This window comes from Lepidochelys kempii, chromosome 18 (genome assembly GCF_965140265.1).
Source record: "Lepidochelys kempii isolate rLepKem1 chromosome 18, rLepKem1.hap2, whole genome shotgun sequence".
In the NCBI taxonomy this organism is placed as follows: Eukaryota; Metazoa; Chordata; order Testudines; family Cheloniidae; genus Lepidochelys; species Lepidochelys kempii.
Window position 1 is genome coordinate 6,680,179 of NC_133273.1, and position 18,022 is coordinate 6,698,200.

Below are 18,022 nucleotides of genomic sequence, written 5' to 3' on the forward strand. Positions count from 1 at the left end.
AGGCAAATTGAAAGAGTTGGACTTGAAGGGTTGAATCGTCACTTGGATCTCTGGGTTGATTAAATTGTGGTCCACTAAGGAAGCATGGATAGCTGACACTTGTGCTCCGGTGTCCCTCCACGCGGTGACCTTCTTCCCGCCCACACTCACAGTTTCCCTCTGCTCCAAGGGTATCTGGGAGGTATCTGGGCCTGTGGACCTCTGGTGTGATTCCGGTGCAATGAACTGTAATCTGTTGGGGTTCTTGGGGCAGTTGGCCTTTACATGCCCCAGCTCGTTACATTTAAAACATCGTCCAGCTGACGGGTCACTGGGGCGAGGAGGGTTGCTGGAGAACGGGGTGGTGGGACAATAAGGGGTCTGGAGGGTTCTTTGGGAGGTAGGTGGGGCTTTGGGCGGCCCCCGGTAATAGGGTGGGGTCTGGGGTTGTCCCTTCTGGTCTCCGCTCCAACTGCGACCAGTTTTCTTCTTCTCTGCCACTTCCACCCATCTGGCTCCAATCTCTCCTGCCTCGATTACAGTTTTGGGTTTCCCATCTAGGATGTATCTTTCTATTTCCTCAGGAACACCCTCTAAGAATTGTTCCATTTGCATTAGGAAGGGCAAATTTACTGGAGATTCAACACTTGCTCCTGATATCCAGGCATCCCAGTGTTTCACAATGTGGTAGGCATGTCGGGTAAATGACATGTCTGGTTTCCACCTTAGGGCTCTGAACCTCCGACGAGACTGCTCGGGTGTTATCCCCATTCTGACTCTCGCCTTGGATTTAAACAGTTCATACTTGTTCATGTGTTCTTTAGGCATTTCAGCTGCCACCTCAGCTAAGGGTCCACTGAGCTGCGGCCTCAGCTCTACCATGTATTGGTCAGTAGAGATGTTGTACCCAAGGCAGGCCCTTTCGAAGTTTTCTAAGAAGGCCTCAGTATCATCACCTGCCTTGTAGGTGGGGAACTTTCTGGGATGGGAAGTGGTACCTGGAGAAGGATTGCTAGGGTTTGTTGGTATATTCTGCTGGGCCTTTATCCTCTCCACCTCCTCCACATGTTTCCTCTCTTTTTCCTTCTCCTCCTCCACATGCTTCCTTGCCTCCATTTCCCTCTTGTGGGCAGCCTCCTTTACCTCCTTCTCCAGCCGCATGAGTTCTATCTGTCTTTCATGTTCCCTTTGTTTTTCCTCAGCCTGAAATTTGGCTAATTCCAGCTGTAGTCGAGCTGCAGATTTTGTCATTCTAACCTCTCTGTTTTTAGCTAACTTTACACCCGAGGTTTAGAAATAAACAAACAAAACTTGGCTGTAAAATTTTGCTGTGCTGGAATAGAATACCTATTCTCTGATAGTGATTGTCAGCCTACAGAAAAAGACAATTCCCTTGTCTCTGCTCTGGGCCCAAATTAAAGCAAAAAACCTCCAACTACTTGGAAACCTGCTTACCCAGCCCAAAGAAAAAGCAAATGGGTAGAACACACACCCCCTATTTACTTTTAGGAAGAAAAAAAAAACCTGTGGGTTGGAAGACTGTGAATTTCCCTGCAGGAGTTAAGTACCCTGCCTCCAGGCGAAGAAAACCTGCAATTCACAAAGATAATCCCCTTTTGTCTCTGCTTGGCCACAAAGCAGAGAAAAAACAAGCTGCTTTCAGTTTCAGCTGCTTTCTGGACTTCCTTTCCAAAGGAAAAAAAATTTCCTTTTTAAAATCTGTATTTCTAGTTCAAAAAATCTCAACTGGATCTCAAAATGATTTCAGGTTACTCCCATCGCTGCCACCATGTCAAGGTTCCTCCCCCACTCTGAACTCTAAGGTACAGATGTGGGGACCTGCATGAAAAACCTCCTAAGCTTATCTTTACCAGCTTAGGTCAAAACTTCCCCAAGGTACAAAATATTCCACCCTTCGTCCTTGGATTGGCCGCTACCACCACCAAACTAATACTGGTTACTGGGGAAGAGCTGTTTGGACGCGTCTTTCCCCCCAAAATACTTCCCAAAACCTTGCACCCCACTTCCTGGACAAGGTTTGGTAAAAAGCCTCATCAATTTGCCTAGGTGACTACAGACCCAAACCCTTAGATCTGAGAACAATGAAAAAACATTCAGTGTTTTACAAGAAGACTTTTAATAAAAAAATAGAAGTAAATAGAAATAAAGAAATCCCCCCCTGTAAAATCAGGATGGTAGATATCTTACAGGGTAATTAGATTAAAAAACATAGAGAACCCCTCTAGGCAAAACCTTAAGTTACAAAAAAGATACATAGACAGAAATAGTTATTCTATTCAGCACAATTCTTTTCTCAGCCATTTAAAGAAATCATAATCTAACACATACCTAGCTAGATTACTTACTAAAAGTTCTAAGGCTCCATTCCTGGTCTATCCCTGGCAGAAATCAGCATACAGACAGACACAGACCCTTTGTTTCTCTCCCTCCTCCCAGCTTTTGAAAGTATCTTGTCTCCTCATTGGTCATTTTGGTCAGGTGCCAGCGAGGTTACCTTTAGCTTCTTAACCCTTTACAGGTGAGAGGAGCTTTCCCCTGGCCAGGAGGGATTTCAAAGGGGTTTACCCTTCCCTTTATATTTATGACAAGGTGATAGAATAGAATCTTAGCAGCTTGATTCAAAACATGTGAAGGATGAAGATAATGGCTATTATCTTTATGTTTTTTTGAATTTCTAGGGTGTTACTGAGGGCTACAATGGCACCATTTTTGCCTATGGCCAGACTGGCAGTGGGAAGTCATTTACCATGCAGGGCATTGTGGACCCTCCTACACAGAAAGGCATAATTCCCAGAGCATTTGAACACGTTTTTGAGAGCGTACAGGTATGTAGTGAAGTGAAATGGCTGCTGTAGCAGGGACTATGGCCCAGATCCTCAAAGGTATTTAGGTGCCTAATTCTCATTGATTTCAATGGGAGTTAGGTGCCTAAATATCTTTGAGGCTCTGGGTCGATATGTTATAAGCTATTTATTAATAGGTTTTTCTACAGTATTCACCACCATAGTATCTGAGCCCCACAACATTAATGTATTTAGCCACACAACTTTATGGCAAGGTAAGGAAGTATTATCCCCCATTTTACAGATGGGGAAACTGAGGCACAGAGCAGGGAAATGACTTCCCCAAGATCACAAAGGAAGGCTGCCGCTGAGCTGGGATAGAACTCTGATCTCTTGAGTTCCTCCTCAGTGCTTTAGCCACAAGACCATTCCTACTGATAATTTGTGGGTGGGAAGATAGCACAAGACCTCCTGTCAACTTGCCAAGAACTTCACATGATGAGTACATGAGCACTGAATGCAGTTCTGATTGGCTATGTATGATTCAGTAGTGGGCATATGAATAGGCCAACAGAGTCCCTGAGATTTGGGGCTTAGGTACTGATTACAGCTCTACCACATTTACTGTGTGACTTTTGGCAAATTAGTGTTTCTCTCTCGGCCTCAGTTTCCGTATCAGTAAAACTAGGATAATGCCTAAATCTTAGGAAGTTGTGAGGCTTAAGTTATTAATGTTTATAAAGTGCTATGAAGCCCTCTGCTGAAAGGTGCTAGAGAAGGGTAAGATACTTTTACTCCAAGCTGAATATTAAAAGGTCTTAACGCACATTACTTAATACAGTGGTTTATATTCATCTCGATGCTGGGTATTTACCAGTGTAAACCAGCCCACCACACTAGGTCTACACTTCTCAGTGTCTGTGTATTGTACAGCAGTATGTACAATCTGAAAGGTCCCGTATAATGTGAACTAAATAGTTAATCTGCAGACTAAGTATTTTCAAATATGTCAAGGAGGGTCAGGCACCCAACTGACACTGACAGTCAATTGGCGTTTAGGTGTCTAACTCCCTTAGGCACTTTTGAAAAACTTCCCCTAAAATCCAATCTCTTGGTTTTGTACAGTGTGCTGAAAACACCAAGTTCTTGGTGAGAGTCTCTTACCTGGAGATCTACAATGAAGACATAAGAGATTTGCTGGGAGCCGACACCAAGCAAAAGTTGGAGGTGAGGAGATCATAAAGTCATTATGGCTAAATGAGGATATGCTTGAATTTGCTCTGACTGCTGTTATCACGTGTGCCTAATAGAAATGGGAGAACCCAGCAGAAAGTTTTTGCAGAAACTGAAACATGAAGCATTTGGGATGTGACAAAAATTGTTTTTATTATGTTTAGTGAGTTTTATCTACAGTCTGGTCCCATTCCCCCAAATCTCATACTTTCCTTTGTTGTTTGAGACCCAGGTTTGAATACATTATTGTACATGAAAGTAGTGTGCTTCAAATCAATGCTGAAAGTTATCATCAATGTGTGTTTACCCTGATGAAAGGTTAGACTTAGCTGCTCTCCACAGTTGATTTCAAAGTTCCTCATTCTTGATGGTGGCTGTTAGAATATGCAACTCACGAGACCAAACTTACTTCTGTTGTTTTATGTATGTATTTGAATTTAACTGAACATGCACAAAAGAATGCCTATGACTGGTTCATAGAATCTCAGGGTTGGAAGGGAGAGCATCTAGTCCAACCCTCTGCTCAAAGCAGGACCAGTCCCCAATTTTTGCCCCAGATCCCTACGTCGTCCCCCCCCCCGGCACCTTTGGTATCAATTTAAAATTAATTACAAAACCACCATGGTATCCCCTTTCCAACACACACACACAAAATCTGAGCCCAGGCTCTGGAAGGGGTGTGTGCATGCACGCATGCATTTTCCTTTTTAAAGGGGATGCTTTAGGTGGAGTCCTGGCTGGTAGCCACTGGACTTGGCCAGAGCCATGGTGGAGTGGCAGCTCCTGGTCCTGGGTTTAAAAAATCGCTCTGTAGAACTGATCTTATCATTATTTGTCATTCCACCAATTTTTGTGTGCAAACTTTACCAGCAGTGACTTTTTCTTCCATTTCATTGATAAAGATATTGACTAGCGTTGGACCAAGAACAGATCTCTGTGTGAAGCCCATGAGAAAGGCTCCAATTGCATGATGAGTCCCCATTTAGAAGAACTTGCTGAGGTCTGTCAATTAGCCAGTATGTGTAAGGGCTGCAGGACTGGACCCAAGGTCCCAGCTTTGGGCCAGGAGATGGGAATCTGCCTCAACTTACAGGGAGGCATGAAAGGAGTTAGGATGCTGAAAGTGGAAGCATGGAAAGAAGGGGTCAGGAGAGAGGATACACAAGATCATAGGGAAGGGAAGGGGAAAGATGTAATGAAAGCAGAAATGTAAGGATGAGAGGGATTGTGCAAAACCCTGAAAGTGAGGCTGAATTGTTCAACGTGGAAGGAGAGGGGAGCCAGAGATGGGATTTGGAGGGGCCTGGAAGGTTATGACTAGTTAGGGACATCGGACACCTAACTGGATGGACCATTGATCTTGTCCAATGTCATGTGGCAAGTCCTATCTGACATTGGCCAGTTCCAGATGCTTCAGAGGAAGGTGCAAGAAGTCCTCAATGGACCATTATGGAATAGCCTGCCCATAGGGGAAGTTTCTTCCTGATGCCCATAAGTTAGTATCTGGTTTATGCACTGAAGCAGGAGGGTTTCTGTCCCTTATCCATTTTTAATCTGATCTAATAGGACTGTGGATGATCTCATTATCTCTAAGAATGGCTGATCCTTTATTGACAGGATACTGCAGAGGTACAACTCCCCATTGGAATGCCTGGGAAAGGCAGAAAGTTTCAAAGATATAGTATGGTAAAATTAATACAATTAATAATTCTATTGATTGTTGTTTTACAATCAAAGAATTTGCCTTACAATAGCTTTGCAAATCTCTGCCCTTCCCATGCATTCTTGTGGGGAGCTGCATGTCTTCTCTTCTAATTTACATGCCAGCAAGATTGTCAGTATAAGGAAAACCAAGGTACTAGTGCAATCTGCTGCACAGAAATGTTGAAACAGTGACAGAACTTTAGCATGTGCCTGGCCCTGCAGAGGTGAAGTCCCTGATGGGTCCCCATTTCCTCGCTCTGCAGAGAGCGTGTATGTGTTTTGAGGGTTCACTATTTTAGAAAGAGCCTCCTGAACATTCCTGCTTTTTGTTCCACATCAATAATGACATTGGTTTCCATGATGACTGCAGTTGGCACAGGCACGGCAGCACTTGGGCAGAACTGTTTCCATGGTAACTCAGTCACCACTAGCGACAGCTGCTGGCTGTAGCTGCTTCTACAGAGTAATTAAGCGAGTCAGTGTCCTGTGGAGACACAAAGTCTAGGCAGATCTTTTGCCCCCTGCAGCCCTACATGTTCCTCTTCTGCAATCCCATTAGTATTATTAATTGTATTTGTTTGCTTTTAATGTCGGTGACTCCTGGCCATCCCTGCACACTAGGGACTCACAGTCACTTGCCATTAAATAAAGCCCTGCAGAGAACAGGCCTCACTGAGCTCTGCTAAGAAGACATCACACTCAGTTGAAGCGAGTGAAATGTCCTTTTTCCACCCTAGTGGCTAAGTACTGCTTCCTCTCATGTAAGGCAGTGCCATTCCTTCAGTTGATCGGAGATGGACATTGGAGAAGTCTTCGCCAGGGACTAAGCCTCCACAGCACTCCTAACTTGAACCATCCCGGTCACCTGCTTATCATATGTCTCAGTTAAAAGCTATAGTATAGATTGACCTAACCCTGATCCTGTAACTGGATTAACCCGGGGCAGCCCAAGGCTTTAGCTTGGTTAGGGAACATGACTAAGGTCCTATCTGCACTACAACTTTTAACTCTCTCATAACCTGATTCTGTTCTATTCTAGATAGGTTCTTGTAGTGCATTTATCACAGTAGTGTCAGAGTGCTTTCCAGCAGTGCATTAACATCTGTCACATGTTTGAAATCACATCAGGACAACCATGTTGTAGCTTGGTCCCCCTGACTGAGTTATTTTGTGGTGTGGATAGGGTCCTAGTTGTCAACACAAATGATGTTGGCCATAACTGTTTGCAAATGATTTCAAATACATTTTAAAGTCCCAATGAGGATGGAGCCTAAGTGGTGTTTGTGATCCTGGTGGGCTATCCTGATCACTTTTTCCTGTGATGGTTTTGATGGATCACTCAAGGCTATAAAAGAAAAACCATGTACTTTATTAACATCTTTTATTAAAAGTCCCCTCTGTGGGAATTTGAATTACTGGGAGGAGTCTATTAGAGATTTAATGTGTGGTGATATCTTTCTCCAGATCAGTACTTTGGAGTCACCAAAGAAAAAACTGACTCCGAGATTTTATACTTGTCCTGAACATGATGGGCAGGACTTTGAGAGTTTAGCCAGTACCATGGAGATGCCCATGTGGTGCAGAGGGGATCAGTAAAGCACCTAATATCAGTATCCCTCACTACTGCGGCTCAGGGCTTGTCTACACTACCACTTACGTCAATGCAAGTTATGTCGCTTAGGGGTGTGAACCCCCTTCTCCCCCCTGAGCAACGTAAGTTACATTGACTTAAATTTGTATGTACACTGCGCTATGTCACCGTGAGACGCTCTCCCACCGACATAGCTTCTGCCTCTCGTTGAGATGGAGTAATTACGTCGATGGGAAAGTACTCTCCTGTCAACATAATGCATCTTTACCAGATGTGCTACATCGCACCGCTGCAGCACGGTAGTGAAGACAAACCCTCGATGTAGTAAACTCCCTATAACCAGAGACACATGAGCGATTAGCTAGGGCAGGTGAAAAACTTTACATATCTTTTTAATGTTTGAAGGTGAAGACGCAGCTATGGGGCGGCTCAGAGTAGGGGAGCTGGGCACCATGTGACACTGGAGATGCCTGAGCTAAGCAATAAACTCTTGACTTTAGTTTCAGTTGTATATAGAACCATGAAATGTTTTTGTACTTTTATTCATACTTCAGAAATAATTTGTTTCCTAGTTACAAACAAATACAGCTGCCTGTTGCATTACAGCTGTGTAGTGGGGTGGGCCAAAGCCTGAGAACAGCCCAACTTGATGATCACTTTAGATAAGCTATTACCAGCAGGACAGTGGGGTGGGAGGGGGTATTGTTTCATGGTCTCTGTGTGTATATAATGTCTACTGCAGTTTCCACGGTATGCATCCGATGAAGTGAGCTGTAGCTCACGAAAGCTCATGCTCAAACAAATTGGTTAGTCTCTAAGGTGCCACAAGTACTCCTTTTCTTTTTGCAAAGACAGACTAACACGGCTGTTACTCTGAAACCTGAGAATAGCTGAGCACCTACTGAGCATGGTGCACCTGTGGCTCCCCTCCAAGTTGATGGGAGATGTGGGTGCTCAGCAGGTGCACAGCACCCCTCAGGAGTTGCTTCAGTGTGCCGTTCTGTAGCTGGCAATGAGATTTTTGCTGTAGTGTCCCATTATGCACATAACTGCCTTTTCTTCCTTTCACATGCAAAGCACATGCAGCCCTCGGGGTCCTGGAAAGTTTCCAGAGTGGTCTGTGGTGTTTCAGAGTCTAGTGGTCCTGCTGTAACCTGTGTTCATGGATTCATAGATTTTAAGGCCAGAAAGATTGGGCAGGAATGGTGACCCTTTGTTTGCCAGAAGCTGGGAATGAGCGACAGGAGATGGATCACTTGATGATTACCTGTTCTGTTCATTCCCTCTCGGCACCTGGCACTGGCCACTGTTGAAAGACAGGATACAGGGCTAGATGGACCTTTGGTCTGACCCAGTAGGGCCGTTCTTATGTTCTTAAGGGAACATTCTGATCATTGTGTTGTGCTCTTCCTGCTTGCAGCTGAAGGAGCACTCAGAGAAAGGGGTGTATGTGAAAGGACTCTCGCTGCACACCGTGCACAGCGTGGCCCAGTGTGAGCGCATCATGGAGACGGGTTGGAGAAACCGAGCGGTGGGCTACACCCTGATGAACAAGGATTCTTCCCGCTCCCACTCCATCTTCACCATCAACATGGAGATCTATGCTGTAGGTAGGTGCCAGATTCCTGGGTCAGGCCTTTGGGAGACTGAGCATAGAACCAGCCTGTGCAATCTGGTGGATAATCCCAGAATAAAAACTGGCTCTTGAATACAGCTGAGCAAATAATAGATTTTCTATTCTATTGCTGAACTACAATATCGGTGGGGAAAACATTGGTTTGTTTCTAAAGGAAACTGAATGTTTTTTGGTTTTTCTCGCCAAAACAAAAACTGAAAACATTCCAGGTGGGTCCAAATGTTTTGAAAGTCTGTTCAAATGGACGTTTTCAAAACATTTTGATTTGATTTTCTCTAAGATATTTTGACATTTTCAAAAATTTTGTTGTCTGTTTTTTTCCAGCCAAAGCTATTTGTTAAATTGGACCAAAATTTGCAAACGGTTTCAGAGCCCTTGAAAAATACATTTTCCGGTGAATCTACAGATCTACTATTTGCTGAAAATATTTTGCCCAGTTCTGGTCTTGAATGATTTTAGGTCTAGAGTGAGAGCTGTGCCTGGGCACCAGCATTCACGGCAGTGCAGCGTGACTGAGTATTTTTTAAACGTCTTTTCCCTTGCTCACCCATGGGGTGAGGGGGACAAGTGTCCTACACATTGTTTGGGAGCGTATTTCCCTCTGTTTTTCTTTGTCTTCTAAAATCCTTATTTGATGCTGTTGAAAGGTGCCAGGCTGACAGCTCTGGTGCCTGAAGGCCACACTTGCACTTGAAATTCATAGATTGTAAGACTGGAAGGAACCATTATTATCATAGAATCAGAATCATAGAAATGTAGGGTTGGACAGGACCTCGAGAGGTCATCAAGTCCAGCTCCCTGTCCTGAGGCAAGACCAAAAAAACGTAGACCATCCCTGACAGGTGTTTGTCCAACCTGTTCTTAAAAACCTCCCTTGATGGGAATTCCACAATCTGCTTTGGAAGCCTGTTCCAGTGCTTAACTATCCTTATAGTTAGAAAGTTTTTTCCTAATATCTAATCTAATCTCCCTTGCGGCAGATTAATCTGATTCTTCTTGTCCTGCCTTTACTGGACATGGAGGAGAAGTTACTTACCTTTCTGTGACTTGAGTTCTTTGAGATGGTTTGTCCTTATGGGTACTCCACTGCTGTATTCCTGTACACCTCTAACTAGTCTGACCTGCTGCTTAACAGAGGCCAGAGAACTTCATCCAGTGATTCCTGCATTGAACCTACTAAATTTTGATTGAACTACAGCATATATTTTAGACAGGTATCTAATCTCAGTTAAAGATCCCAGGGAAAGAGAATCTCTAGGTAATCTAGTCCAGTGGTGAATTACTTTCACTGTCCACAAAATGTGCATTTTATTTACAGTTTGGATTTTCACGATTTCAGCTTCTAGCCACTGGACTTTCTTTACTCAATAAAGTATGGCTAGCAACAGGGCAAGTTGCCCCCAGATATCACCATGCCAGTGTGTCTGAACCTGGACTTGGAAGGGTCACCTCTAGGAGTGAGAGTGGAGTTCAGTCTCCCATGCTCCATTCAGTCCTTGGCCTCTGCTGAGAGTGCTAAAAGTCTGGCTTTATTTCATTTATCTGTTCTCCATTCATGGGAAACTTGCACAGTGTCTTCCAACTGTAATCACAGATGCTGCTGATAGTCCCTCACTTCCATGAATAGAGAATTTACTCACCAAACATTTACTAAAAATGGGGGAATGAGGAGTGACCCTCAGAATAACCCAATTAGCTGATAACATGGGTGTTAATCGTGCTTTGATTTGCTGAACTAGGTCCTGCTTCACCAGCTTCTATAATGTGGGACCCTCAAATCCTGATGTTAGCCTAAGAATCAAAAGTAAAATGCTTACACTCCTCTTGTGTTCCAGGTAGGGCTTGGGTTTCACTCTAAATTGGAATTATTTATCTTGTTTAGAGGCTTTCAAAAAGTAGCACCTCTGTTTTTGTAGCCCAAATGAGCAGGGTGAGAATGGCTGTCATTTCATTAACTTATTGGGGAAGCCCCATGCGTTCCATGACAAGCTGGGCCTAAATTCTGTTTCAGTGTCTCTGGATTTTGCAGTGCTGTAGTGCAGCAGACTGGAAATTCTGCATCAGTTTCATTGACATTTGAGATTGGATGTTTTTACTGGCTTTAACATGACAGTCATATTCCAAACAGTACAGTGGCCTCTGCTATTTATTTTGAAATTAAATTAAATTTGTTTTACACTTTGCTCATGTTTTCAGTTTTTATGCCTCAAGATTTGTTATTTACAATCCAGAGCTGCATAGTAGAAGACGGAGGAGGTGGCGGGGGGGGTGAAACATGATGTTTTGGCAGCTCAATACTGGAGAGTCTGAGTTTGGGAGCAAGTTTGGGATTGTAGAATAAGCACATTAGCTGGATGTTTCTACTAAAATGACCATCAGTCAAATAGTTAACAAAGTTGACATTTTAACTGTCATCTTCAGGTTTCAGATTGGACACCCCGTTAAGATGAATGGGGAAGATCAAGCTATCTGCAGTCTTGGGAAGAAACACAGCATCACTTACTTACAGTTCATATTTTTAAGATTCGCTTCACAACCATGAGGTCTACAAAGACTTTTTAATGCACATTTAGATTCCAGAGTGCAAATATGCAGCAAATAGTAGATTCAGTGGCAAATTCTGTGGCTGCAGATTTATGAAATACACAGGTCCCTTCCCATTGGTCCTCTCTGAGCATTCAGAGGAACAGGTGTTTTCCCCCTTGATTTTGTAGGAGGAAAGAAGTTTTAGACTTGTCTCATGCTTCTGCTGCCAGAATTAGTTGATGGACTAGAAGAGAATTAGACAGTTGCAGCCTGACTTTCCAACCTGCTTGCAGGCATTTTAGCAAGCGTCTGGGGACTTATTACACCATGGAAACTAACCCAGTAGTTGTATTGATTGAAACAAACAAGCTCCTTGGGTACAATTACTGGCAGGAGCCAAAACAACTACTTAAATTTTAATTGCCAGTTGCTACTTACCTAAGCTGGAAAACCCCCACTCTTCAGAGTGTCCATTTGCCCCAGGGCTCAGAAAGGACAGTAAGAAGGGGTGGTACTATATTCAAACTCCACCCATTTTCTCCATCCACAATCCCTGAGCTGCCAGATGTTTCTGCTAGAATGATCAGTGATTAAATAGCTAGCAGTGCTTTGTCATAATCATTAGGGTTCAGTGTCAACACCCCATTGTGATGAATAGGCAGTTAACTTGGAGTTATTGTTTCTGTCTATCTCGCTGAGAACTCAGCTTTCACAGAGTGCATCAGTTTATGCTTCGTTGACATTTGGAAGGTTTTCTTCACAACCATAATGGCTAGAAAAAGTTTAGATTTTGCAGATATTGATGGGGCCATCAGAATAGTGCTCACCCTGTCGAACCCTTGATACACTCCATTGTCAGCCTCATGCTGTTCTAGAGGCTTGTGGCCAGTTTTACTCGTAAACCTGGGTTTGTGATGGCTGGGAATAGCAGGGAATGGGATGTTTGAAATGAAGAATGATCCAACACTTAGAGTGGTTCCTGGCACATGGGAGACCTGGATTCAATTGTCAGCTCCATCACAGACTCTGTATGTGACCTTTGACAGGTCACTTAGTCTCTCTGGGCCACAGTTCCCCATCTCTACAGTGGGGATACTAGCCCTGCTCAGCTTCATGGGTGTGAAGATGAATCCATGAAAGATCGTGAGGTGCTGAGATATTGTGATAATGGGGGCCACATTGTCTACCATAGGTAGAGTTTGCAAAGTCTGACTTTGTAGCCTACTTTTTATTCACTGGAGAATCACTTTCCTTTTATTTTATTTTCCTTAGTTCACTGAATGAGCATTTGCTACTTGTCTAGCACCTCAGATGCTGACTGGTAGACTGGGGCTTAGGGAGGGACTAGGTCAGTTGTTTTCCACCTAGTGAGCCACTTGAAAAAGGGACAAATGCATACCTTTAAAAACACCTTCCTTCTGGCTCAGAGTGCTCTGTATACCCCCGAGAGTGGGGTAATTTATGAAGGTGCTGAGAGAATGAGAGTCAAATGGTTCAATGCACCCCTAATGAATCAGAGCACCTTGGAGTTTTGGGGTGAAATTGTGGCTCCACGGAAGTCCTTGGGGCCAGGTTTTCACCCTGACATTTATCCTTCAGTCCTTAGTTAGCAGGGGTGGGCAGCATGCCTGCTCCCTGGATGGGGAAGGAGCAGCTCACATTGGAGAGAAATCCCCCTGGCCAGACTGGCAGCAAAGCCAGGAACTGCTTGCCGTTTTTCTGTCATGAGGATAGTCCTAGAGTTTAAGGCCAGAAAGGATCACCAGATCATCTCCTCTGAACTGTATATCACAGGCCCTCAACACCACTTGGCACCAGCACACTAAACCCATCAACTGAAATTAGACCAAATTATTACAGCCACAGGAGACTGGCCTGTACTGTGCCACAGGCAGAGATTAGTAGGCACTGAGCTACACCAGTGCCTGAAGCCCTGCAATGGCAGGGAAATGATTAAGTGAGATATACCCAGATAATGCTGGCAAATGACCCGCACCCACATAATGCAAAGGAACACCTAGGTTACTGCCAGTCTCACCCGGGGGGAAATTCCCTCCCAACCCCACATATGGTGATCAGTTAGACCCTGAGCAGGTGACGAAAACTGGCCGGCCATGCACCTGAGAGAGAATGCTCGGTGCCACCTCAGAGCCTGGCCCACCCTGTCCACTGTCCCACCTCTAGCCATGGACATTTCTGAAGCTTTAGAGGAAGGAGACCCCCGTCAAAAAAAACCCAGAATACATGGACGTGGGGGGAATTCCTTCCTGAGCCCATAACACTTAGCATTATCGTGGGGTGAAGGGCAGGAAGGAAATGTTACAGAGGGGAGCGTCTCTTCCTGGCCCCTGGTAAACAAGCTCATCTCTTGGCTTTCTCATGCAGTGGTACTCAGGGGGAGAGCTGTAAATTGGTTGCTTCAGAGGCAAAGGGGCAGAATCCTTTTAGGAAGGTCAGGCTCCTCACCCAGGCTCAGGGGGCTGAGCTGAATCCCAATCTGGGGAGTTTTCTTGTTTTCTGCTTCTATTCCCAATTGTCCATTGAGGAAGAGCAGACATTGACAGTGCCCATCTCTCCTCCTGCTGAGTCATTTCACCAGCTTCTAGGCAGTAAGACCTGAACCTTGGAGAGTGTTTGCAGCCCCTCTTGGGATGCCAGGAACCCACATGGTGACGTCTTGATAGGGTTTATTTCCCTGGTGAGGGGAAACAAACTTATATCTGTGCACCACAGGCAGCCCTATGAGCATCACCATACACTGAGGTAGCTTTGATTCAGGCCTAGAGAGAAGCCGTAGGCTGGAAATTGAACTAAATATCGCTTCCAGGCTTCCTGAATCCCCCAAGCCTTTCACTGTAGTCCAATGTCAAGGTTCCTTCCCCACTCTGAACGCTAGGGTACAGATGTGGGGACCTGCATGAAAAAGCTCCTAAGCTTCTCTTTTCCAGCTTAGGTCAAAACTTCCCCAAGGTACAAAATATTCCACCCTTTGTCCTTGGATTGGCCGCTACCACCACCAAACAAATACTGGTTACTGGGGAAGAGCTGTTTGGACACGTCTTTCCCCCTAAATTACTTCCCAAAACCTTGCACCCCACTTTCTGGACAAGGTTTGGTAAAAAGCCTCACCAATTTGCCTAGGTGACTACAGACCCAGACCCTTGGATCTTAAGAACAATGAACAATCCTCCCAACACTTGCACCCCCCCTTTCCAGGAAAATGTTGGATAAAAAGCCTCACCAATTTGCATAGGTGACCACAGACCCAAACCCTTGGATCTGAGAACAATGAAAAAGCATTCAGTTTTCTTACAAGAAGACTTTTAATAGAAATAGAAGTAAACAGAAATAAAGAAATCCCCCCTGTAAAATCAGGATGGTAGATACCTTACAGGGTAATTAGATTCAAAACATAGAGAACCCCTCTAGGCAAAACCTTAAGTTACAAAAAAGATACACAGACAGAAATAGTTATTCTATTCAGCACAATTCTTTTCTCAGCCATTTAAAGAAATCATAATCTAACACATACCTAGCTAGATTACTTACTAAAGGTTCTAAGACTCCATTCCTGGTCTATCCCCAGCAGAAACCAGCATATAGACAGACACACAGACCCTTTGTTTCTCTCCCTCCTCCCAGCTTTTGAAAGTATCTTGTCTCCTCATTGGTCATTTTGGTCAGGTGCCAGCGAGGTTACCTTTAGCTTCTTAACCCTTTACAGGTGAGAGGAGCTTTCCCCTGGCCAGGAGGGATTTCAAAGGGGTTTACCCTTCCCTTTATATTTATGACATGAGGGGAAACAAACTTGTATCTGTGCACCACAGGCAGCCCTATGAGCATCACCATACACTGAGGTAGCTTTGATTCAGGCCTAGAGAGAAGCCGTAGGCTAGAAATTGAACTAAATATCGCTTCCAGGCTTCCTGAATCCCCCAAGCCTTTCACTGTAGTCCAATTGAACTGATCCTCCTCTCTGGCCATTCACATCCTCTGCTGCTTGTACTGCCACATGTTTCTTCCGGCCTTGCTGAATTCCTACCCCATGGACTCTTGACTCTCATTTCCATTCTCCCATATCTCCACCCCTTTCATTTCTCTCTCTCTGTCTGGCAGTTATAATTTAACTCCATGAAACATCATGCAGGACATAGTTTGTATGAAATAACCTATACAAGGTAAGGGTCTGATCCTGCAAGGTGCTGAGTACCCTCATCTTCCCCTGAAGCCTATGGGAGTTGAGAGTGCTCATGGGATCTGAACCTAAATCAGCTCAAGAAGTTTTGCTGGGTATTCTGGGAACCAAGGCCCTGATTCAGCAAAATAGGTAAGCACATGATTTCAATGGGACTTACGCCTGTGTTTGAAGTTATGAATGTGTATATGTGCTCTGCTGAATTGGGGCCTATGTACATACAAAGTCTGTGGCTCAAATTGAAATGCGATGCCTAAGGGCAAGAGGCCTGGTCCTTGTCTGGTGAAGTTGCTTCTTCTTAAAAGAACCCGATCTCACATTGTTTTCTTGCAGATGAGAGAGGGCAGGAGCACCTGAGGGCTGCAAAACTCAACCTGGTGGATCTGGCTGGAAGCGAGAGGCAGTCCAAAACTGGAGCCACAGGGGAGCGTCTCAAAGAGGCCACCAAAATTAACCTCTCTCTCTCAGCTCTGGGCAATGTCATCTCAGCCCTGGTAGATGGCAGGTGCAAACACATCCCCTATCGAGACTCAAAGCTGACCCGGTTGCTGCAGGACTCCCTCGGGGGAAACACCAAGACCCTCATGGTGGCCTGCCTGTCTCCTGCTGATAACAACTACGATGAGAGCCTCAGCACTTTGCGCTACGCCAACCGGGCAAAGAACATCAAGAACAAGCCCCGTATCAATGAGGATCCCAAAGATGCCCTGCTGAGGGAGTATCAGGACGAGATCAGGAAGCTGAAGGCCGTTTTGGCTGAACAGATGAACACAAATAACTTGTCAGGTATGATGCCCTTGAACTGCTCCAGAGTTGCTTTATCACTGGCCAGAAAATTACACCTTAAATATACATAGTGCATATTGGCACTTCTCCCCAACCTCCCTCCTACCTATTGGGGAAGGCTCTCTTCAGCCCAACACCAGCAGTTTTGGCCTTCAAGTTAGGTGGGAGGGTAAGGGTTAGGATGGGAGCAGTCTGTTTTCAGATGCGGGGAGACTTTAGGGAGGGGAGTAGCCTCTATTACCCATCCTCCATACTCCTGGATAGCAGCAGCCTATCATGTAGGGGCTAAGACTCTATGGCATTCCCTAGCCAGAAGCAGCCTTCAAGAGAGCAGGCAATCTCCATGCCCCCTTTGCCTCCCTACTGTTGATCCTCCCCGGGGCCTGAGGTTATGTTAGATGGCCACATTAAGTGGCCTCATTTCCTTTGCTATCACATGGGTACTCCTGCCTTTTCTTTTTGAGGATAAGTAAGAGAAAGAAGCTGCATAGGGGCTATGAAGCTTGAGAACCACAAGTTCACAAGATCACTGCTCCATTCAACCAGACATCTTGCCTACATCCCTGTAGCTTTAGGTTGGGGTTAAGAGGCAGCGTTCTCCAGCAGTTAGAGCAGAGGACTAGGCATCAGGACTCTTAGGTTCTGTTCTCAGCTCTGATGCTAATTCTCTATCTGACCTAGGGCAAGCTGCATAACATGTGTGTCTCAATATCCCCATCTGTAAAATGGGGGTGAGAATGATCCACCTCCCTGAGTGAATAGCTAGATGAAAACCAGGGACAGGAAGACTCTAATTAGCACTGTATTCCAAACATCTCTCACTCTTGCATTTACTGGCATAGCCCTTTCACATCACTGCATACCTGTACTGCTTTCAGAAATGTGATCCAGTGTCCAGGGAACGATGCCTTTCTGTGTTGAAGGGTTTAGAGTGGCCTACGTTGTAAACTATTTCCCACTGCTAGTCTGGCCATAGGCAAAGATCATACCATTGTAGCCCTCAATTACATCCTGGAAAATAATAGCAAGAACCTATCTAGACTAGACTAGACTAGAATTATCTTCAGCCTTTTACATACCTGGAACCAAGCTGTTTAAAACTCTGTCCTTCCACCCAGCAATGACCGTCTCTCAGGTGCGGCCCCAGCACAGAGCATTCTCTATCAGCATGCACTGTATCATATTAGCACAATTTAAAGTAATGTCTAGGCTGACCCATTCCTTATCATCTGTTAGCCTCTTTCTGTTGGTTAGTTGCCAAATGATCTGTGGACAATCCTCTGTTGTATGTGTGAGTAATATTTCTCCTTTCCTTAGCAGGTCTGTTACCTGCTGAGACTGCTCACCTGGAAGTGAAGCCAGCTCTCCTACCTGAACCCCAGCCAGATGTCGAGGCAGAGAAGCAGCTGATCAGAGAAGTAAGCCAGGGAGCGTGACCCCCAAGTTGTTTCCTGCTGGGGGTTGTCCACTTCTGTAATCCTCAGCACAACTGTAGCGCAAGGGGGTACTGTGTGATCTTCTTGGTACACCTCTGCCCATGCACCTCAATCTTTGGTCTTGTACTGTAG

At 44.9% G+C, this 18,022-nt stretch overlaps 1 protein-coding gene across 9 annotated transcripts in view; it reads left to right on the forward strand.

Moving 5' to 3' along the window:
* KIF17 (kinesin family member 17) overlaps positions 1-18,022 on the forward strand; it is a 49,456-nt gene that overhangs the window by 7,998 nt on the left and 23,436 nt on the right. For 4 of the 9 annotated variants that reach the window (XM_073316719.1, XM_073316722.1, XM_073316721.1 and 1 more), the window contains exons 2-6: positions 2,679-2,825; positions 3,909-4,010; positions 8,732-8,921; positions 16,002-16,454; positions 17,772-17,872. In XM_073316719.1, coding sequence (XP_073172820.1) covers positions 2,679-2,825; positions 3,909-4,010; positions 8,732-8,921; positions 16,002-16,454; positions 17,772-17,872 — 993 coding nt within the window. Of the gene's footprint in view, positions 1-2,678; positions 2,826-3,908; positions 4,011-4,963; positions 5,017-8,731; positions 8,922-16,001; positions 16,455-17,771; positions 17,873-18,022 lie in introns of those variants that run through there. The other 5 variants (XM_073316720.1, XM_073316727.1, XM_073316728.1 and 2 more) reach the window with 3 other exon arrangements.